Below are 23937 nucleotides of genomic sequence, written 5' to 3' on the forward strand. Positions count from 1 at the left end.
ATCTATATTGCTCAATCATATCCTGCAATAGCCTTGTATGTAAATTTTGTTTGTGTGTTGATAACCAAATGTGTGACATTTTGAATTAATAAATGAGTCAGTAGGCTGCATCCAAATTCAAATATTTAAATTAATTTTTTTAATGTTGAATTTTCAGCCCTGTCGGAACCCTAGCTTATTGAATGAAATATAGATTTGGATGTAACTCCGTTCTGTTAAAAGCCTGGTACAGCCTGTAAAGACACTTTGTAAGTTCAGTTGATGTCTTTTGAATGATATTCAAATCAAAAGCTTTGACACGCAGACTTCAGAAAGGGATTTTTTTAGTTTTTCATCTCGTGCCTGGTGGGTTGAATAGATTTCTTCTTTAAAATTATACATTGGGTGGGATTTTCCAATCCTTCCCGGCGGCAGGATCTTCCAGTTCCGTCAAAGGCAACCATTGGGTTCCCCGGCGGCGGGACCGTGAACCACGTGAAACGCCCCAGACATCGGCGGGAATGGAAGTTCCCACTGGCAGCCAATGGCGAGTGCCTCCGCTGTGGGAAAACATGCCATGGGGAGGTGGGGGGAGGACACAGAAAATCCCACCCAAACTGTTTATGAATAACATAATGGAAAAGTCTTTCTTTGAAAAAAAAATGCTTTCAGCAGACATTGCTATAAATTCTCAACCTTATTCTGGTAGGATCAAAATGAATTTAGCTGGTGCTCAAAGTTGTCTTTATTCATAATTTATTATATTCTCGAGAATACTAAAATAACACATCAGTCAAACATCCCCACAAGACACATGCCGCAGCCTAACAATCCATCAAATGCCGTGCACTTAATTATTGCAGCCACGCACATCCTGATGGTAAAATGAAGTTTTCTGTCACACTTGCTCAGGAGCCAAGAACTGGCAGACCGCCCCCCCCCCCCTCACACAACGGGAAATAAATGGACGAAAGCTAAGCCTGACATGATTAATCTCCCGAGCCCTATTTCCCACACTATTATTCACAGTAGCTTTCAATAAAGAAAGCACTCGGTAAGTCGAAAAGTAGAAGTTGTCTTTTCCACATTTTCTATCAATTCAACAGGCCAACCTCCTTGGCTCTTTCTATTTTGAGCTTGCCAAGTGAAACAAAGGATTCCACCATCGCTCTAATTCAACCTTTCTTCTGTCAAATGGCTAAAATACAAGCTACAATATAAAAATGAACAAATGCCGTTCTCACATATGGTCGTGCAGTGGTTATGGTACTGAGCTTTAAACCTAGAGGTTGTGAGTTGAAATGCCAGACTGGTAAATTTCAAATTGAATCCCATAAGCCAGGGTAATTTGGTCACGAGCGTGTTACTGTGCAAATGGCTGGAGGTTGTATCCTTTCTTCTTTTTCCATACCTATGTAACTTTTAAAACATATATATTATATATGAGTTGTTTTGTCTCAACTGTAAGCGCGCACCTTCACATTACCTTGACACTGGTGCACATAAGCAAATTCACTTTCTGCGTGAATGGAAATGTTGGCTGTGAGGCTGGAGAAGATTACAGAGGAGGGGGTGGGCCCCATTTAGGGATTCCAAAGCATGAATGAAAATTTAGCACTGAGGTGCTGCTTAATCATGGGCCAATATAGGTCAGTGAGCACAGGAATGAGGGACGTGATGCAAGTTAGGACACAGACAGCAGAGTGTGGGTGACCACGTGTTGATGGAAAGTAGAATGTGGGAGGTTGGCAAACAATGCATTGAATGGTTTAAGTCTAGAGGTCACGGTGCCATGGGTGAAGACCAAGGATGTACTTCTGAGGCTGTATAAGGCTCTGGTCAGACCCCACTTGGGGTATTGTGAGCAGTCTTGTCCCCATATCTAAGGAAGGATGTGCTGGCCTTGGAAAGGGTCCAGAGGAGGTTCACAAGAATGAAGAACTGGAATGAAGAACTTGTCGTATGAGGAACGTTTGAGGACTCTGGGTCTGTACTCGTTGGAGTTTAGAAAGATGAGAGAGGATGTTATTGAAACGTACAAGATACTGCGAGGCCTGGATAGAGTGAACGTGAAGAGGCTGTTTCCACTTATAGGAAAAACTAGAAGCAGAGGACGCCATCTCAGATTAAAGGGACGATCCTTTAAAACAGAGATGAGGAGGAATTTCTTCAGCCAAAGGGTGGTGAATCTGTGGAAAACCTTGCCGCAGAAGGCTGTGGAGGCCAATTCATTGAGTGTCTTTAAGACAGAAATAGATAGGTTCTTCATTAATAAGGGGATCAGGGGTTATGGGGAGAAGGCAGGAGAATCAGGATGAGACAATATCAGCCATGATTGAATGGTGGAGCAGTCTCGATGGGCCAAGTAGCCTAATTCTGCTCCTATGTCTTATGGTCTTATGAGGTGAGGCAGGGATGGGATTCGGCAATGTAACAGAGGTGGAAATTCGCAGCCTTCGGCCTTGATGCAAGTATGAGTTTGGAAATTCCTCCCACGGTCAAATGTGACGGCATGATTGCAAACATTCTGGTTCAGCGTTAAACAGTTGCCAGGAAGAGAATTAAGTTGATAATGAGAGAATGAAGATGGTAGAGGGGGCCAAAGACAATGGGTGGGATTCTCTGGCCTCCCAACTGCATGTATCTTGGTAGCTGGAGGCGGTGTGTCTTTCGTTGGCAGCAGGATTCTCTGCTCCTGTTGCTGTCAATGGGAATGCCCATTGAAGCCACCCCATGCCGTTGGGAAATCCACGGGCGGGATGTGCTGCCGGCGGGACCAGAGAATTCCGCCGCCAGAAAACGGCTGTAAAATTACAGCCAACGGCTTTGATCTTCCCAACATTTAATTGGAGTAAATTTCTGCTCATCCAGCATTGCCTGTAAATGTTCACCAGGAGGTACTGTTCGCCATGAACGGCCGGGAGAAGATAGCAGGCATGGCTGGAAGTGATGGTCAGTAGCAGAGTGTGGCGCCTTTCTCCTGGATACATTGCCGCAAGCGGCAGGAAAGGCAAGCAGCATTTCACATTCAAGAACAAAACCAAGCCTTTTCCTGAACATCACTCCTCGGATGAACCTTCTCGAAGCACCTCCTCACTATCCTGATCTGACCACTGACACTCACCCTCATCGTATGACAAGATCAAATTCATCCCTTAGTGTCCCTCCACAATGCTACCCTTTCATCCTCTCCAAACATTCCACACACCCCCACTGATAAGTCTCTTCTTTCTCCTGTTGCAGGAGAAGAGAGCACATAAACCAGGGAGAGGCTAAGAACCATGGATGTCCCTTCCCACATTGTCACCAGACAGCAGCAGATGAGGAGATGGTGCTGGAGATAAACTGGGTCTCTGCATGCCAGCCCTTTGGCAATGGACAAATATGGACCTCCCAGCTAAATATTAACACAAACGCATGACATTTGGAACTCAATTACTCATCTAAATTTGATGGCACTGGCTGCTGAAATATGATCGTATCCACAATGATAACTTAGAACCATCACATTGTATCAGTTCTAATTCATACCTCATCTCCCACAGTTCCCACTAGCATCCCTGAGCATCTACACCCAGAGGAGAACAAAGGCAGCTCAGAGGGGGTCACTCCAAGGAAGCAGTCATATGACAGGTGCACTTTACGTCAGCTCGATTACACACACCTTAGTGGGGCCAACAAGGTTGGTTGTTACATGTCGTAGAGCACAACACAGATGAGTAGGAGCAGTTGATGGAGATAGGGACAGCAATGGAGGGCCTCATCATTTCTGCTCAGCAATACGAAGGTGCCAAACCTGGACATCATCAATGAAGAGAACTATTCTGGAATAGTGTGAGGTTCTGTCAGCCTTTCCAGAGTCAAATATTTAAAGGAGTTGCATACCTTCATGCTGATGTCCGCACTCTTAGAAAGAGTAGCCACCAACATGGGGCATGAAACATGGCAGGCATCCAAGTACATGCTGGCCCTTACCAATGGCCTGTAGAACCAGAGTGCCAGGTTAAACAAGCCGCAGCTTGGCCATTCACTACCTCATTGAAGTTCAGCAAAGTGCTCTCCAACAGGGATAACAGGGAAGTATGGGTGGGCCATGAAAGTGCACGTGGAAGTGGGTACTCAAAATGCTTCCACTCCTTACCCCTTGTCTGTTTGTCCTGCTACTCTTCCACCCCGCCCCTCCACGTACTCCTCACTCACACTCATTCATAACCCTAAATGTGTCTCCTTCCCCAGTGGCTGGGTCTGCGACAGCACAGGCACAGGTGGGACAGTCTTTAACAGGACCTTCATGGGCTCTGAAATCCAGAGAATGTTGATCAGGAGCATCTCTGCAGTCAGAGCAGGAAAATAAGCAGCCTGCCTAGAACTCTGCAGAAGACCCAGAGTTAGCATCACATAGAAGTAATAGGGAAAAGAAGCGATAGGATTTGTAGTTTCGCAAGAGCATTTACCCAAGTGTTTAAATTAGTTAATTTGTCACATTTCTATTAACAAGTGTAAACTTGAGTTCAGATCTCCATTGGGTTATCCTTTTCCGGGTGTCAGTGATAGGGCTCCTCACAGACTCATCAGCCACATCCTTGCATCCAAGCGACCATGTGCTGACTGCGCTTGGAGGTGCAAATACCTGTGGATGACTTAGCTGGCATATAATGAATGCTTCATGGCAGCTCCAAAGGCATCTTACATGATGAAGTTTCTATGGTTGCTGAACATTGATGGAGTAAAACCCGTTTTGTTCAATGAATGTTTCTGGATGATCTGAAGGTATCTTGTTTGCCACATGTACAATCTAACACTTTCTGTACCTTGCCTTTTCGTTCAAACTGGCCTCATAAGTAATAAAGTGCATTTAATTGCTGGCCCTGGAAAACATGACAAGTCACCTGGAAAATGCACTTGTGAACTGCAGATTGTGAAATTGTACAAATATCTTGTGAAGGTCCCTCGAAGGAGTCAGAAGTGAAGAAATTAACTGTTGGGGCAACCTTGTGAGGTTTAGGAAAGGAGTTCCAGAACTTAGAGCCTTGACAGCTAAAATCACAGATACTCAAAAATTAAACAGTATTGGAGGAGGCCAGACATTTTTTGGATCGTCGTAGGGTTGAATGAGGTTGCAGAGACAGGGGCCGGCAAGGCTTTTGAAAGAGCTCAGGGGTGATGGGTGAGCGGGGTTTGGTGTGTGATAGGATAGGGGCGGCAGAGTTTTGGATGGCTTCAAGTTGCATGTTAAATAGGAGAACAGCCAGGAATGCACTGGAATAGTCAGATATAGAGATGAGAAAGGAATGGGTGAGCGTTTCAGCAGCAGATAAGTTGAGGCAGGTTGGAGATGAGTGATAATTTTGGAGGTGGATGTGGCAGTTTCGGTGATGGATCAGATTTATGGTTGGAAATTCATCTTGGTCAGATAAGAACCAATGGCCTGGTTCAGCTTCAGACAGTGGTCATGGAGAGGAGTAGGGTTGGTGGCAAGGGAACAGAGTTGGTGGTAAAAGTCCTGATCGTCATAACTGGCAAGGACACTGCACTCTGAATTTTTGGCTTTTAACAAAATAGTTTGCAATATGCCTCAGAACATCCAAGGTCGGAGGCTTTGGAAGCTATTTAAGCACCCCAAAACAGGGTTTGTATTACCGAATGTCGAAATGATTGAGTCGATCCAGTAATTATGATGCTTTAGAGTGAATATGTTTTTTCGTTAACTGTTAATGTAGACAGAAAGTTAAATATGTTATTGATAGCTTTGAGTTATAAGATTTTTTCAACGTTCCTGGGTGATTGATAGCTTTAATAGCCAAACGGCATTCTTATTTCAGATGTGTCAGATATGTGAATATTTCATTTTTAAAAGCTGTTAAGGTTGTTGAAAACTACAAGGCGGACTGACAGATAATTGTACTGAAAAGGCTGTACAGACATATAATGAAGTAATTTCATTCAGTGTCATAGTTTGATGCACTGAATTCAATCAGTGTGAAATTAGAAAGGATTTGGCTACACTCAGACAGTAGCAAGTACATTGCTAATCTTGGTCACAAAAAAATGCTATTTTAGCAGTGAACTATTCATCATTTCTTTGCAAGGAGTGTAAATGATAATTTGCTCTAGATGTACAAAATGAAGTTAATCTCAGGAAGGTGCCTTGCAGAAATCTCCTTGCACAACATAACATTCGTATAGAATTTCAACTTTTTGGACACAGTGCATTTATTGCTGCCACTTCTAGTTCTGCTGTAGGTTGTTTAAATTGGAAAATGTTGCGTGGTAGTTGGAGATAATATTTCAATGGAAAATGCCAGCAAAATCATGGGAAATAGGGACCGAATAGAAAAAATGGTTAGCAGCAATAATGGTATACACATTGTGTTAAATAACAGCAATATTAAATACAGAACTGAAGCTTTTGGGGAATTATGAAAGGGGAGGGGTGACTACTTTATTGAATATACCTGTTGTCAGCCACATCACAAATCATTAACCTAAGCCTAAGAGCAATGGAAGACCAACAGACAGGACATTTGTCAATGGATGTTTTGAACAGCACAATATAATCTGGTGACTGCATGATCACATGAGCTTTGCTGTCATGATTCACAGCATAATTGAAAGACCCTGATTGAGATAGCACTGTGCATAACTAACAGATGGTTCTATATTCCAAATACAGAAATAAAATTGTCCTTAAATGATCTGCATAGTGGATGCTTCTCAAAGAGAAATGGTGTTCAAAAGAAGATGAGGGCCCAACCTTGGTTTTGGGTGGAATTGAGAAGAGGGGAAAACATAGAACATAGAAAATACAGCACAGAACAGGCCCTTCGGCCCACGATGTTGTGCCGAACCTTTGTCCTAGATTTATCATAGATTATCATTGAATTTACAGTGCAGAAGGAGGCCATTCGGCCCTTTGAATCTGCACCGGCTCTTGGAAAGAGCACCCTACCCAAACTCAACACCTCCACCCAACACCAAGGGCAATTTGGACATTAAGGGCAATTTATCATTGGCCAATTCACCTAACCCGCACATCTTTGGACTGTGGGAGGAAACCGGAGCACCCGGAGGAAACCCACGCAGACACGGGGAGGACGTGCAGACTCCGCACAGACAGTGACCCAAGCCGGAATCGAACCTGGGACCCTGGAGCTGTGAAGCAATTGTGCTATCCACAATGCTACCGTGCTACCTTGAGAACAAATAAATCTACACTATATCATTTTACCGTAATCCATGTACCTATCCAATAGCTGCTTGAAGGTCCCTAATGTTTCCGACTCAACTACTTCCACAGGCAGTGCATTCCATGCCCCCACTACTCTCTGGGTAAAGAACCTACCTCTGATATCCCTCCTATATCTTCCACCTTTCACCTTAAATTTATGTCCCCTTGTAATGGTTTGTTCCACCCGGGGAAAAAGTCTCTGACTGTCTACTCTATCTATTCCCCTGATCATCTTATAAACCTCTATCAAGTCGCCCCTCATCCTTCTCCGTTCTAATGAGAAAAGGCCTAGCACCCTCAACCTTTCCTCGTAAGACCTACTCTCCATTCCAGGCAACATCTTGGTAAATCTTCTTTGCACCTTTTCCAAAGCTTCCACATTCTTCCTAAAATGAGGCGACCAAAACTGTACACAGTACTCCAAATGTGGCCTTACCAAAGTTTTGTACAGCTGCATCATCACCTCACGGCTCTTAAATTCAATCCCTCTGTTAATGAACGCGTGCACACCATAGGCCTTCTTCACAGCTCTATCCACTTGAGTGGCAACTTTCAAAGATGTATGAACATAGACCCCAAGATCTCTCTGCTCCTCCACATTGCCAAGAACTCTACCGTTAACCCTGTATTCCGCATTCATATTTGTCCTTCCAAAATGGACAACCTCACACTTTTCAGGGTTAAACTCCATCTGCCACTTCTCAGCCCAGCTCTGCATCCTATCTATGTCTCTTTGCAGCCGACAACAGCCTTCCTTACTATCCACAACTCCACCAATCTTCGTATCGTCTGCAAATTTACTGACCCACCCTTCAACTCCCTCATCCAAGTCATTAATGAAAATCACAAACAGCAGAGGACCCATGCAAACATCATGCAATATGTTCAGTGCAGATGACACATTATAGTGATCCATTTCTCATCACTCCAAAATTAGCACAGCCACTGCCCCCGAGACTTATGTGCAAAAACATATGTTGCCTGTGCTGTGTGTAGAATTTTCAGGCATTGTCACAGGATCTTGTGCTGCACAAATGTATTTGTCCTCATTACATGTCACAGTGACATCACAACAGGTGATGTGAGAAATTTGTGAAAGTTTTTTTAATAAAGGCACTTTAAAACATGGGTCCTGAAGTTATGCAATCTGCAATTCCTATCTTTGTCACTTTGATGGAGGCATTAACCTGGGCGGCACAGAGGTGTGGTGGTTAGCACTGCTGCCTCACAGTGCCAGGAAGCCGGGTTCAATTCCAACCTTGTGTGGCTGTCGATGTGGAGTTTGCACTTTTCCCTGTGTCTGTGTGGGTTTCCTCCGGGTGCTCCAGTCTCCTCCCAAGTTAGGTGGATTGGCCATGCTAAATTGCCCCTCGGTGTACAAACGTTCGGTGGGGTTATGGGGCGGGGGAGTGGGGCTGCGGTGGGGTGCTCTTTCAGAATGTCGGTGTGGACTCGATGGTCTGAATGGCTTCCTTCTGCACTGCAGGGATTCTATGAATAACCAGGATTGCATTTCCTTTAAAATAACAGAGGTAGAGGTTTTAGATGAATGCATCAAGTATTCAAATCTACAGTGTAAATTTTGAGTGTCAAACACAATTCACATTATAAAAACAAGAAAATCTGAAAATATACAGCAGATCAGGCAGCATCCTTTGACAGCATGGCAACAGATTGGGAGGCAGGGAGGGAGCCCGTACCTTCCCGCCACCACAGCATAAAATTGGCAGGAAACTCAGCAATGTGGACAAGTGCGAGGTCCACTGCCCATATTGACGTTTTGCCCACACAGGACAGTCAGTCACCACATGATGGGACAGCCAGGAAGATTATTGCAGCCGCCCAGCAGATTCCTGGGTTGGTGGGGGTAGGATGGCTCTTTAATGGCCACTCTATGGTCCATGGAGGAGCCCTGAAGAGGCAATGGCTGCCCCTGCAGCTAAGGCACTGTTGATTGAGTGAGAACATCGCAGTCACTCTTACCCCTTCCCAGATCACCCAGAGGCCTGCCAGTCTGGCCCTACCTTGCTCTTCTCTTCAAGGATGCCACAGCACTAAGCCGTCACTCAGAGTGGCTCTACTCAGACTGTCAAGCTGCTGGACCTGTCACTGGGAGCTGTGCTGCATTAATAGATCTGGTAGTTAATTGGTAGCCGCCATTTAAATTCCACCCCAAAGCGGGGTCAGCTCCTGCTTTCAATCCCAGTGGTGGGACTTCCCACCTTGTGAGATAATTCAGCTCAATGGTTCAGATCAATGGGCGGGATTCTCTGTCCCGCCCCACCCATTTTCTGGTGCGGAGCGCCTCCGCTGGCAGCGGGATTCTCCATCCCAGCAGCCGGCCAATAGGGTTTTCTATTGTGGGCACCCCCACGCCGTCAGGAATTACGCGGGCTTGAGTGCACTGCCGGTGAAACGCTGGATCCCGCCAACGGAGAATCCAGCCCTTGATCTTTCATCAGAACTCTTATTTCATCTTTGTGGTCTGCCCACCAGGCTTTGCTTGTACGATAAACATACATCACACGCTTTTAAATATAATAGACAGTCGGGCAGCACGGTGGTATAGTGGTTAGCACTGCTGCCTCACAGCGCCGAGGTCCCAGATTCGATCCCGACTCTGGGTCACTGTCCGTGTGGAATTTGCACATTCTCCCCGTGTTTGCGTAGGTTTCGCCCCCACAACCCAAAGATGTGCAGGTTAGGTGGGTTGGACACGCTAAATTGGAAAAATGAATTGGGCACTCTAAATTTATTTTAAAAAATATATAATGCACAGTCTCCCTTCTGTCAAAGTTTGCCGCAGGCATTGGGCTGGATTCTCCATTTTTGGGACCATGTCCCCATGCCGGCGTCAAAACGGTAGCGTTTATGCCTGAAAAACTGGCATCAAAGGGACACAAATTCCCAGCCCCGCAGGGGGCTAGCAGGGACCTGGAGCAGATCTCGCAGCTTTTGCTGCAGATACGGGCCCCCGCACTTCCGGGTCGGAGGCCGCGCATGCGCACGGCAGCGGCCTCCAGCGGCCGCGCCATGCTCCATGGCGGACTCGGACCGCGGAGCTAGACCCACAAATGAGACCACCCCCCCCCCGATCGGCCATGCACCTGACCCTCAGCCCCCGCACAAGCATTCCCCGGGCTCCTATAAGGCCTCCCCTGGCCTCCGATCCGCCCGCCCCCGACCAGGGTGGCCGCAGACTGAGTCAGCAGACGCCACGCGAGTATCCAGACCGGCTGGAGCACATTAGTTCCACGACGTCAGGACTTTGGCCGGTCGGGGGAGGAGAATGGATGAGCGGGCCTCTGGCAAAGGCCCCAGGTAGGTCCCAGGCGGCACGGCGTACTCCCCGAGTACACCGCTTTTCAGGGCCCACAGAAGCGGTGGACCGGTGCAGGTCCCGATTTCATGCGGGATCATAGATTCTCCGCCCCCACGCCGGCCCCGATTTCGGCGCGAGGGTGCAGAGAATCCAGCCCATTGTCTGTAGTGTGAATCCTCCCTGTTTAAACAATGAGCAAATTCAGTCTAATATCTACATATGAAGCTATAATATTATAAAAACAGTGCCTCCAGCAGACGTATTCTATCACACTGTCCCACTCAAATTCCTGTGTCCATCTCAAAAATTGTATAAAGAAACAAAAGAAACTCTGAGGACCACTAAATCATTAAGTAAGAATGTCAATAGCTTTTTCACATCATATTTTTATGAACCCAGAGTTTACTTAACAATGAGGCTTCACAGCCTTAGGATTGGATTGGATTTGTTTATTGTCACGTGTACCGAGGTGCAGTGAAAAGTATTATTCTGTGGACAATCTAGGCAAATCATTCCATACATGAAAAAAATACATAGGGCAAACATTAATACACGATTTAACTACATAGACACAGGCGTCGGATGAAGCATACAGGAGTGTAGTACTATTCAATAGAGAAGATGAGTGGGGAGATCAGTTCAGTCCATAAGAGGGTCATTCAGGAGTCTGGTAACAGCAGGGAAGAAGCTGTTTTTGAATCTGTTAGTGCATATTCTCAGACTTTTGTATCTTCTGCCCGATGGAAGAAGTTGGAAGAGTGAATAACCCAGGTGGGAGGGGTCTTTGACTATGCTGCCCGCTTTCCCAAGGCAGCGGGAGATGTAGACAGAGTCAATGGTGGGAGGCGGGTTTGTGTGATGGACTGGGCTGTGTTCATGACTCTCTGTAGTTTCTTGCGGTCTTGGGCTGAGAATTGCCATACCAGGCTGTGATGCAGCCAGATGGGATGCTTTCTATGGTGCTTCTGTAAAAGTTGGAAAGAGTCAATGTGGACATGCTGAATTTCCTTAGGTTCCTGAGAAAGTATAGGTTCTGTTGTGCTCTCCTGGGCATAGCGTCGACGTGGGTGCACCAGGACAGATTGTTGGTGATGTGCACACCTAGGAATTGGAAGCTGTCAACCATCTCCACCTCGGCCTCATTAATGCAGACAGGGGTGTGTACAATACTTTGCTTCCTGATGTCAATGACCAGCTCTTTAGTTTTGCTGACATTGAGAGAGAGATTGTTGCCATTACACCACCCCACTAGGTTCTCTATCTCCCTCATGTATACTGAGTCATCGATGTTCGAGATCTGACCCACTACGGTCGTGTTGTCAGCAAATCTACAGATGGAGTTGGAGCCAAATTTTGCCACACAGACATGTGTGTATAGGGAGTATAGTAGGGGCTAATTACACAGCTTTGCGAGGCCCCGGTATTGAGGACTATCGTGGAGGGGTTGTTGTTTATCTTTGTTGATTGTGGTCTATGGGTCAGAAGGTCGAGGATCCAGTTGCAGAGGGAGGAGACAAGTCCTAGGTTTAGGAGCTTTGATATGAGCTTGGCTGGGATTATGGTGTTGTAGGCAGAGCTGTAGTCAATGAATAGGATTTTTAAAAAAATGTTTTATTCATTTATGGGATGTGGGCGTCGCTGGTTAGGCCAGCATTTGTTGCCCATCCCTAGTTGCCCTTCAGAAGGTGGTGGTGAGCTGCCTTCTTGAACTGCTGCAGTCCTTCAAGTGTAGGTACACCACTGTGCTGTTAGGGAGAGAGTTCCAGGATGTTGCCCCAGCAACAGTGAAGGAACGGTGATATATTTCCAAGTCAGGGTAGTGAGTGACTTGGAGGGGAACCTCCGGTGGTGGGGTTCCCAGGTATCTGCTGCTCTTGTCCTTCTAGATGGTAGTGGTCGTGGGTTTGGAAGGTGCTGTCGAAAGAACCTTGGTGAGTTACTGCAATGCATCTTGTAGACGGTACACACAGCTGCTATCTTGAGCTTCTTGAGTGTTGCTGAAGCTGCACTCATCCAGGCAAGTGGAGAGTATTCCATTACACTCCTGACTTGTGCCTTGTAAATGGTTGACAGGCTGACGTTGGAGTCCTTGTTGTCGAGATGCTCCAGGGATGAGAGTAGGGCCCAGGAAATGACATCTGCTGTGGACCGTTGTGGCAGTATGCGAAATGCAGCGGATCTAGGCATTCTGGGTGTATTGATTTGATGTGCCTCATGACCAATTTCTCGAAGCACGTCACTATGATCAATGTCAAGGCCACCGGACAATAGTCAATAGACAATAGTTACCCATTCCCAGTCTAAACCCTCTTGCCAGCTGTTTATTATTTATTAATTGCTTAATAAATACCAAAAGAAATTAACATTTATTTTCTTCTGGTTGCTTTTTCTTCTTAAAAAAACCAACAATCCAATTTAAATATTTGGGGCGAGATTCTCCACTCCCGCGCCGGTTGGGAGAGTCGCCTGGGACACCAAAATTACCCGGGACGCCGGTCCGACGCCCTCCCGCGATTCTCCCAAGCGGCGGGAACGGCCCGGTCGAGTTCCGCGGGCCGCAGGCCGGAGAATCGCCAGAGACACCCAAAATGGCGATTCTCCGGCACCCCCGCTATTCTCAGGCCCGGATGGGCCGAGCGGCCAGGCCAAAACGGCGGTTTCCCCCCGGCGCCGTCCACACCTGGTCGCTGACGTCAAGAACAGCGCGCGAACGCTGGGGGGGGCGGCCTGCGGGGGGGGCGAGGGGGGATCCTGCATCGGGGGGTACCTCAAATGTGGGGTGGCCCGCGATCGGTGCCCACCGATCGTCGGGCCGTCCTCTCTGAAGGAGGACCTCCTTCCTTCCGCAGCCCCGCAAGATCCGTCCGCCATCTTCTTGCGGGGCGGACTTAGAGAGGACGGCAACCACGCATGCGCGGGTTGGCGCCGGCCAACCCATGTATGCGCGGATGATGCCAGTTATGCGGCGCCGGCCGCGTCATCTATGCGGCGCCGCCTTTACGCGGGCGACAATTCCTGGCGCGTGTAGATGACACGGCCCCAATCCTAGCCCATTGTCGGGGCCTGAATTGGTCGAGATCGGGGCCGTTTCGCGCCGTCGTGAACCTCGACGGCGTTCACGACGGCGCGGCCACTTCGGCGCGGGAGTGGAGAATCCCGCCCAAGATCTTTTTAGATTCAAAACTTTGAACTTATATTTTCTATACAAAAATTAAAGAGTTGAATTATTTTATTTGCTCCAAATTAATTCACACAATCTTTCACATTCAAGCCATCTTGATGCCACTTACATTCTGTGGCTAATATATGACCAAACATATATAAATTATTCATTCACTATCACCTTTCACCCAACAAGCAGCACTTAAATAAATATATTTCTCTTACAAATTCATGCATTGATGTTTTTGATGTTCAATTTATCTCGAAACTCCATTGGTTTCATGAATTCTTGAGCAGCTCAACAGAAAATCCATGAGTGTCTCATAAATCTTGTGTCTGTGACACTTCAAAATGTCACATTTGGAAGTGTATCGTTGCAAACTATATGTCATAATCGCTTTTGAATGGCTTAAACTAGTTTTTTAAAAATTGCAACCAATTACAACTGAATAACCTTCAGGAAACATTTTTTTTTAAACTCCGAGAAAGCTGATCTTCTCTTCTGATCTTCAGAAACTGCTGTTCTGTTCACTGCTAGTCTGTTCACAGACAGATCTAAACTGAACTCCAAAACTCAACAGCTGACTGCTTCAACCCTGGCTCCTCCCATTAACAACATCATCTTAATAAAGCCAAACAGGATGGGCTGGATTCTGCACCACCCACCACTGGAAGCAGAGTTTCCGACACAGCGGAGAGTCCAGCGTCGGGTGGGGGGGGAAAAGGGATCAGCACCCAGTGTCAATTTGTTTCCGAAGCTCCGGTCTCCCACTGGTGTCAGATCGAGGTTCACGCCCCGCGTCAGCGGGAAGATGCAAATGGGTCATTAAGACCGGGCACAATAGGGCGCGATCTTTTGGAAAAATTTCCAAGTGCTGTAGCGAGCGGAATTGCCACGAGTTTCCCAGCGCTCAGCCCAGCAAGATCGGCAACACTAGTCAATGTTAATTGGTCCACTTAATGAGGCCTCACGGGCTTCCTGCTCCAAATGCCGGCGCGCCAGCTGATTCACCAGGACCGCGCTCGCGAGCCCCCGCTAACAACGTCGAGCAGTTCTTAGGCTGCACTTGCTCAGCCAACCCCATCCAGCTCGCAACAACGGCCCCAAGATTCAGGGATGCTGACCTGAGGCGACTCCTGGACGCGGTGGAGGTCAGGAGGGATGTCCTGTTCCCCCGAGGGTTCCGGAGGGTGAGCCACAAGGCAGCCATTATTAACTGGGACGAGGTGGCAGCAGCGGAGAGTCTGGTGCATGATGCCAGCACCATGAGTGAAGGTGTCCAAGGCGTCGCGCAGTCGATGGCGGCCATGGCTGAGGGTCTTCGCAGTATGTCTGCCTCACTGGGGGATGTCACCCAGTACCAGGCCAACCTTGATGGGGTTATACTGGACATGTCCCGCTCTCAGATGAGAATGGCCGAGGCTCTGCGAAGCTTGTCCCAGTTACAGGTGGGCATGGTCGAGGCTCTGCGAAGCTTGTCCCAGTTACAGGTGGGCATGGCTGAGGTGCTGCAGAGCATGGCCCGGTCACTGGGGATGTGTCCCAGTCACGGAGGAGCATCACCGAGGGCATTGGCACGATGGTGCGGAATATGGGGAACTACCAGGGCTGGCAGATCCAGATGATGCAGGGGCAGCTGGGGCTCAACAGCTGCCCCTCCATCCCAAGGTGAACCCCAGGGCCCTAGGGTCACCGACTGGGAGGAAGGGGCACTGAGTGGCTACCCCATGGGGCGGCGACAGAGGCCACCAACGCCCCGAATTCCACCCCCCTGATGAGGTCGCATCTCGGGGTCAGCACACTGGCAGGGCGGCACAGGTGTGCATGTGCCATCGACAAGTGAGCCGGGGCCCTGGCCCAGAGCCCCCAGAGGACGTCCGCCAGGGGCATCGAAGACCACAGGACGAGGTAAGCAGCTGGCTGCTTCCACCTCTGATGTGCGGATACACCGAGACGTAGTGGTACAGCTAGGAGGGCCAGGCACGTTTACCATCACTGAAAGCACCGGGATAGGGAGAAGGGGTTAGGTAGGGGGTGGGGTTGGGAGCTGCGGGGGTTGGGGGGCGGCACTATCGAGAATGGGGTATTGTACAGCATATTAATCAACCTTTTGCACAAACATTATGATGCCTCTGTCACTTTCAGCAATGTGGGCTGACCCCCGGGCCTTTTGCCTATCTCTCCAGGCACCCCCCCTCCCCGTGGCACCCTCCTACTCTCCGGCCATGATCATGTCCAGGGAGCTGTGTCCCATCCCCTGGGTGTTTGGATGTTGGCTGCTGCATGTGTGGTGTTGACTCCCACGCAGAGTCCAGGCATCAAGGTGCAATCGGGATACTAGGCAATGGATCCCACATGCTACATGGCCTGCCTACCCACGGGAATTCACTTGGCATGTGTCAAGTGCTCACTTTCCAATGCCAATTCCCTATTAGCGCTCTTAGCGATAGCCTTCAGCCGCGCAGCCAGAGGCAGCAGCAGTCGCTGGGGGTTATGGGTGATCGGTGTGGCAGACGGGCAGGGTCAGGGGTTGCCCCCGGAATGGGTTGGGATCCAGGGCGATGCCACGAGTGATTCCCCCCCCCCCCAGCATCCCCCCCACCCTCCCATGATAGCCCATCCCTGCGGAGGGTCCCCCACCCCCAGCCAAGCACTAAGGTGGCAAGCCCCGATTTCTTTGCCTAACAGCAAAGATTGCTACTCCCCTCCTCGACTCCCCACGGAAGCCCTTCTGCCAGGTTCACATTTTGCAAAAGGAGTACTAACCGGCGCCAGCGTGACCACTTGCTGGGGAGGCCGGTAAATGACAGGAGGCCAGTAATGTTGAGTGGCCATTGAAGGGGTGGCTTCAATGGAAATTCCCATTGCAGAGAATCCCATCGCCAGCCAATTACGTGCCCCTCCTGCCTCTGAGAAGCAAGCAGCTGGGAGGCCAGAGAATCCTGCCAAAGGTTTGGCCAAATGTACAGAGGTCAAGAGTGGGAGCGTGGCAGAGAATTAAAATGGCAGGCAACTGGAAGGATGCAGTAATGCTTATGCTCACGGACTGAAGGGCAATGTCCCATTAAGCGATCACCCAACGTGCATTTGTTGTCCACATGTAAAATAGACCACTTCACGAGCAGCAAATAATTGAATGAAGAACAAATGAACAACAGATAATGTTGCATTCTGTAAATAAATCTTGTATTCAGGAAAAAAGATTGGTTTCCTTCGCCATCTGGTTTCTAAATGACTTAGCTGAGCAGTGGCCATTTGGGCAAGGAATTAGAGGCTAACCATATCCAATTATTAGTTACCGAGGAGCAGAATTAAATGAATGATAAATGAGCAAAACAAAGCTTGGGGAAGTAGTCTTGATTATACCTTACTGAGGGCCCAGTACTGTGTTTTTGATAGAATTTTCTGGGTGAAAGCTGCTGTCAGTCATTTTAAGTGCTCCCAATCCAGAAGAATAGGTGTATGTCACGTGTGAGCAGTCAGATGGAGAAATGCCTTTGATATTCATGTTCATAAAAATGTTTACATATATACTATGGTTGGGTTTTGCATCCATCATATAAACTCCAGTCTGAGCAACACTTTATGAGAATTATTCCTTCCCTGCCTTGTGTTTCTGTTGTCTGTAGTTCATTTTCATTCGAGATCCTTTCTGATGTACCATTCACTCTGCATTTCTGCTGATCCCTGGCTTTTATTTCTTATGTGTATCTTAATCTAAACCAAGCAAATCTCCATTCTTTCTAACTGATTTATAATAGCTCAGGAGTTGAGTGGTATGTATTCTGTTGCTAGGTAAATATTTCTCAAGAACAAATAATGCATGCAGTGAGAAAAGGCCATCTGACCCATTTAGCTCATTCATTCATCATGCACAGCTCGTCCCTCTTTGACTCTGTCCAATGCAGTCAACTCTTTATGGTACGTCAGAGAGAAATTGCAATAAAGGTCTTTTGAATTCACCATATGCCCATAGGCTGCTTTCCCCTTTGAGGGGGAGAACTGACTGGTGGTGATTTAACCTGAAGATCACCACACCTCAGGCGAGGGGCAAAGTTGAGAAGGCGGGGCCTTCATGAATAACCTCAGCTGGTATGGGAATTAAACCCACGCTGTTGGCCTTGTTCTGCATCACACACCACCTGTCCAGCCAACTTAGATAAAGGTCTAGTTTACACTGAATAACTATCAATGTTTAATCATGACTAATACAGCTTTAATAGTTGTTGTGCATGAATCGGAGTGATGATTTACATAAATGTGCTAAATATAAGTATGTTACTTATTTGTTTGTATTATTTTCTTCTGGATTTATAGATATTGGAAGTTGGCTGCAACTTTTTGGGTTCCAGTTGCATAATGTCGTGCCTGGATTTCCAAAGCCAAAAATGAATGTCATGGAAGCAACCTATGAACTACTGAAAACTCAATCCAGAACACAAAACTGGGATCCCAGCAAGGTATGATGAGCAAGCACATTACCGCGCTTTTCATTTAATTTATTTTTCCCATTTTCACCCCTCCTTTTATGAAATCTCATGCTCCAGGGACACCATCAACCATCCAGTACATCATCCATCCAGTGTGTCCTGTACACAAGAAACAGGACAAATAGAACCCAGTCAATTACAGCCCCATCAGTCTACTCTCCATCATCAGCAAAGTGATGGAAGAAGTCATCAACAGTGTTATCAAGCGGCGCTTGCTCAGCATTAACCTGCTCACAGGTGCTCAGTTTGAGCTCCTGACCTCATTACAGACTTGATTCAAACATGGACAAAATTGCTTAATACCAGAGGTGAGGTGAGAGTGACTACCCTTGACATCAAGACAGCTTTTGACAGAGTATGGCATCAAGGAGCCCTAGCTAAACTGATGGTTGTGGTGGTCACTTTCTTTAAAGTTCCTTGAATCATTCCCAGTCAAGAAGCCACACAGAGGACAGCACAGTGGTGCAGTGGTTAGCACTGCTGCCTCAGGACACCGAGGACCTGGATTTAATCCCGGCCCTGGGTCATTGTCCGTGTCCAGTTCCCCCCCCCCCCCCCCATGTCTGCGTGAGTCTCACCCCCACAACTCAAAGATGCGCAGGGTAGGTGGATTGGCCATGCTAAATTGAATTGGGTACTTTAAACTTTAGGCAATTTTTAAAAAAAAGCAAGACACACTTTGGACAGACTTGATTACATATATAATGTTAATACTATTTTGTGATGAACAATAAGACTCCTTTACCTCAGTAGAGAATTCTAGTATGATCTGTTATGCCATAAAATTGGCACTGTACATAGAAAGGTAGAATGTTTTATTCTCTTAAAAATGTCAAACAAATATTATAAATCCATTATATTTTTGGAGGTCATGCTAGAATGATTGGAAGTCCCTAATAGCTAATACTCTGATGCAGTGGCTAAGGTTTAAGTCCTACTTCGCTCACTCTCTAGTAGGAATTGGACACAGATTTAAGAAATGAGAAGTGAGTCCAGAAATAAAGGTTAAAAAAAATGCGGATTAATCCTTGGCTTGTCCGTGGGGAGTAAATGGTGAAACGTTGTGGCCGTTAAGTTGGGTGATTCCAGTCGCACTGAATTTGATAGTTATTCAGTTGATTTGGATATTTTTGGTTCTGCATATTAGCTGAAAGGAATTGCCCTATTTCTTTTTTGACTGCAACTCAAAGCTTTCTTCCAGCAATCAGAGTAAGAGAGACATTTTTACCTGTGAGCGCAGGGATGCTTATTGGCTGTTCTTGAGCCGTGAACTTCACAGCTCACACCAGCATTGTAGCATGAAAAACCAAACTAGCAGACAGAGACCATGGCCGGGATTCTCCAATAATGGGCTATGTCCCCACGCCCGCCAGAAAATGGGCATGAATCACTCCGGACTTTTTTCTAAAAGTCTATTTTGTGACTTTTTTCTACAAATCTCCGTTTTGAACACACAGCGGGTCGGCATGGAAGAGGGTAGGCCCCCAACCCTCAGATCACGTGCGCCCGCCAATTGGTGGCCCCCGATCGCGGGCCTGGCCGTTGTGGAGGCCCCCCCGGAGACTTATTCCCCCGCCCCCCACCAGGATGGCCACCGCAGCCGCGCACCGAGCTCCCGCTGTGTGGAACCGTACGAGAACCACGCCGGCGGGGACTCGGCCGGTCGACCGCAGAAAATCGCTGTGGGGGCCTCTTTCAACGGCCCCCGACCAGCGCCACATCGACCGCGCACGTGCAGCTGGCGGCGATTCTCCGGTCACTGGAGAATTGCGCGAAGGCGTCGCGGGTCCGACGCCCCATTCTCCGCCCCCGCGCCAGGTGCAATTGCGGCTGGGGCTCGGAGAATCCTGACCCAGGCTTGCAGTTGATTTTTAATCCCTTTTCCTGTGTATTCCTGGAAGGGGAAAAACACAAATATGTCCCTCAACCATAAACTACTTTCTTTCAATTTACATCATGTCCACAACCTGGGATATAACTCACTGAAGATCATTCCTGCTGAGATGGTAATCGGCCTCCATTATTGCCACAGGAGATGACATTTCAGTTATTGCATTGTATCTGTTTCTTTGACGTATCTCTGTCTGAAAAGATGCGACATTTAATTCTCTCTAGACTAGTGGGTCAAGTGTAATCCACTATGGGATTTTCCAGCAAGTGGTTACTTTGCAGACTCAGACAGTTTTTGCTTGTGTGTCCTTTTAAAAGGAAAACGTACTTAAAAGTTCAATATGTGCATAAGTAATTCGGGGCTATGATCTGTTGTCATGACAATGCAAAAAAAGTGTTTCAGTAACTAGCTCAATCGGGAGGCAGCACTGGTACGGGCACAATTTCTAGGATTCTTAACACAGATAAATTGGTGAATGATTGTCTCTGCTATCTAATTATTTTTGGATTCATTGTAAAGCGAAATATTTTAGTTTCTGAAAATCAGAAATAAAAACAGGTAGCGCTGAAAATACTCAGCATGGCTGGCAGCATCTCTGGAGAGGGCGAGAAGTTAACGTTTCATGTTGATGAAATAATTGTCAGAATTAGGTTTAAGCAAGCACAGAGGCAAGGGAAGGGGAGAGGGTGAAGAATAAAAGGTAAAGTCTATCTGCAATAGAGTGGAAGGCCAAAGAGATTAAGGGCGGGATTTACCAGACCTGTATTTGCCCCGCCACCGCTGACAGCGAGAACAGAGAATCTAACGCTCAACCAAAACTCCATTCACTGCAGCGGGACCGGAGAATCCCGTCGTAATGAATGGACAGAGAATTGCAGCCTATGTGACTAAAAGGTTGGTAATGCCAGGCTGTAGGAAATGGGAATGGGATAACTGAATAAACAAAAGAGGCTCTTGAGGAGGTGTAAATAGAAAAAGCCGAATCAGCATCAGCAATTATTCTTTGTTCAATTATTTGCTATGATGTGGAGATGCTGGCGTTGGACTGGGGTGAGCACAGTAAGAAGACTTACAACACCAGGTTAAAGTCCAACAGGTTTGTTTCGAATCATTAGCTTTCAGAGCGCAGCTCCTTCCTCAGGTGAATGTCCTTTTTGCCAATTATTGACCAACGACCAATTATTTGCTGGTCAGGAAGTGGTCTATTTTACATGGGAACAACACCTGCACGTTGGGTGATCACTTGTGGGACATTGCCCTTCAGTCCGTGAGCATAAAAATGACCATATGCTTCCAGTTGCCTGCCATTTTAATTCCGTGTCACGATCCCGCTCTGACATCTCTACATTTGGCCAATCCTTGGGCGGGATTCTCTGGCCTTTCAACCATGAGTTTTTCAGTGGCGGGAGACAGTGTGCTATTCGCTGGTGGCGGGATTCTCTGCAGTGGGAATTCCCATTGAAGCCACCACTGTGCCACTGGGAAACCCACGGGCAGAGGTGCGCTGTCAGCAGGATCAGAGATACCTGCCACCAGCGAATGGCCGGAGCATTCCTTATGTTTTGATTAAGCATTTTACAGCCTTCCAGACTCAACATTGAGTTCACAACACCCACCCCACCTCCATTTTATTTCTTTTTATCGTCTTGTGACATTTTGCGGGGTTTTTTTTTTCTTTTTGGATGGCAGCTGTTGATGATTCTGCTCTACCCGTTTCAATCTCCTCACGAACCATCATTTATTTCTTCACTTGTGCCAGTACCATCTTCCTTGACCTTACACAAACATTCATTTGTAATTTAATCTCTCCTGCCTCCCCCCCATCACTGACCTTGCCTTTTGTTCATTCCCACTTCCCATCTTCATAACAAACCTCGCAAATCGGATGTCACAGGGGGATTAGCAGATTATTTTTTTTGTCAGTGTGTCGGTGACATTGTAAGTATGGAAAGAATATTTCTCACATTCACTATTTCAAATGAATTCATTAAAAGTATCCTAAAAAAAAAGACTATTTCCAATTCCTCTGGAATCAGTGGCAAGGAATCTTTCTGTTCTCTTTACAATCTCGTTAACACAATGGCCGGAGGACATGTGTCCCTATAGTTTCTACATTTGCACTTTATCAGGAGCTCTTTCTCTTCTCTTTACAGGTTGTTTTAGGTGTACAGTGTGAACTACAGAAGCAGCTCAAAAGCTTCATTTCCCTGGAACGCCTGCCCCAGGCTTACACGAGGAACCGCAAAAATTGCCAAGATAATCGACCAAGATTTGCTGCAATTCCTTCCATGTTTGGTAAAGGAGTGAAGTTTGCAATTCAAGATGGTAAGGTAACTGCTGACATCATCGGAGTAGCCAGTGATGACAGCCGACGAATAGCTGCTGTTCTCAATGGGGCTGACTATCTGGAAAGTCTCCATTTTACCATCGATGGTCGCGACACGCATTACTTCGTCAAGTCGGGGCCTCTGGAAGAAGACCTAGCAATAATTGGGAATACTGGAGGAGGTCGTGTACTGGAAAACGGTGTCAACGTGACTGTCTCTCAAATGACCTCTGTGGTGAATAGAAGGACTAGAAGGTTTGCAGACATTCAGCTACAGTATGGAGCTCTAAGCTTCAACATTCGATATGGTGCCACCATTGAAGAAGAAAAAACCCATGTGTTGGAGATGGCCCGGCAGAGAGCTGTAGCCCAAGCCTGGGCGAAGGAACAGCGCAGGGTACAAGAAGGGGAGGAGGGTATCAGGTCGTGGACTGAGGGAGAAAAGCAGCAGCTGCTCAGCAGTGGAAGTGTACAAGGCTACGATGGTTTTTTTGTATTGTTTGTGGAACAGTATCCGGATCTTTCCGACAGTGCCAACAACATCCAGTTTATGAGACAGAGTGAAATAGGAAAGAGGTAACGGTGAAGAAACGCCTGCCTTTCAGTCACCAAAGACTGCCTGTTTTTAAGACATTTGTTGATTTGCTGTACTCTTTTCTAGAATGATATCCTGTAAATATTGTGATGGAGATACAAGTCAATTTTCAAGCTGCCTTCAAATGTGATAAAATATGGTATTTTAATAATACCCCTGTTTAGCATTCCTTTTAGTGGTTGGACCACAGATCTGGTCCTTAATCAGTAATATTGGAAAATAGTGGCCAGTCCAGATCAGACATAAATCTATATTATAGCTCCAAAATGCACTAGTAGGGGTTGAGTGCATTCATTAAATACTGTATTTTGTCTCTAATGTATCACTAGAAAAAATGCCAACTGTGTTCTTCATAACAGTTCAGACTCACGTATTTTCTGTCACAAAATGATTGTCTAAGGGTGTGTGGCATAATTGGGCTACATATATTCGCTAAAGCTATTTAATTTTGATATTCTTTTTTTAATTTAATCATGAATGGTCTATAATACTGTGAACAAGGAGAGTATGTACGGTTGGTGTATAAAGCACAGCACATCTATTTAAAACTGCTTATAGTGATGGGTGTGGTGAATGCCTGATGTGCATTATTTCCCCAGTAAAGCATACCTTTATTGTTCACCATTAATACCAGTTCTTGCCTCATTTAAATTATTTGATGGTGTAATTGCTAGGTTAATAAGCAATTTGGTTTTCTTTTTCAGGCATAACCGTATCAAGGGTTACACACAGAATTGTAACTTCTTTATTAAATTTTGTGTAACTAATTTTAAAATATAGTCTTGGTGAAATGTCATCGAACACTTGCAGTATAAGAAAGACAAGTCAGACAAGCTGTTAGTCTTTTTAATTATGTTGTGAAGCTACTGGTAGACATTATTATTGCCGGCCATTGTGACCTGCTAATTGTTACGTGTTTTCATGTACTGAGTATGCAGTCTGC

At 46.7% G+C, this 23937-nt stretch overlaps 1 protein-coding gene across 3 annotated transcripts in view; it reads left to right on the top strand.

The window, feature by feature from the left end:
- Positions 1–23622, top strand: part of tenm1 (teneurin transmembrane protein 1) — a 1545585-nt gene extending 1521963 nt beyond the window's left edge. For all 3 annotated transcript variants that reach the window (XM_072505612.1, XM_072505613.1, XM_072505614.1), the window contains 2 exons: positions 18010–18152; positions 22227–23622. In XM_072505612.1, coding sequence (XP_072361713.1) covers positions 18010–18152; positions 22227–22979 — 896 coding nt within the window. In that variant the 3' untranslated portion in view covers positions 22980–23622. The remainder of the gene's footprint in view (positions 1–18009; positions 18153–22226) is intronic.
- The last annotated feature ends 315 nt before the right edge of the window (positions 23623–23937 follow it).

Source organism: Scyliorhinus torazame, chromosome 5 (assembly GCF_047496885.1).
Source record: "Scyliorhinus torazame isolate Kashiwa2021f chromosome 5, sScyTor2.1, whole genome shotgun sequence".
NCBI classification, from domain to species: domain Eukaryota; kingdom Metazoa; phylum Chordata; class Chondrichthyes; order Carcharhiniformes; family Scyliorhinidae; genus Scyliorhinus; species Scyliorhinus torazame.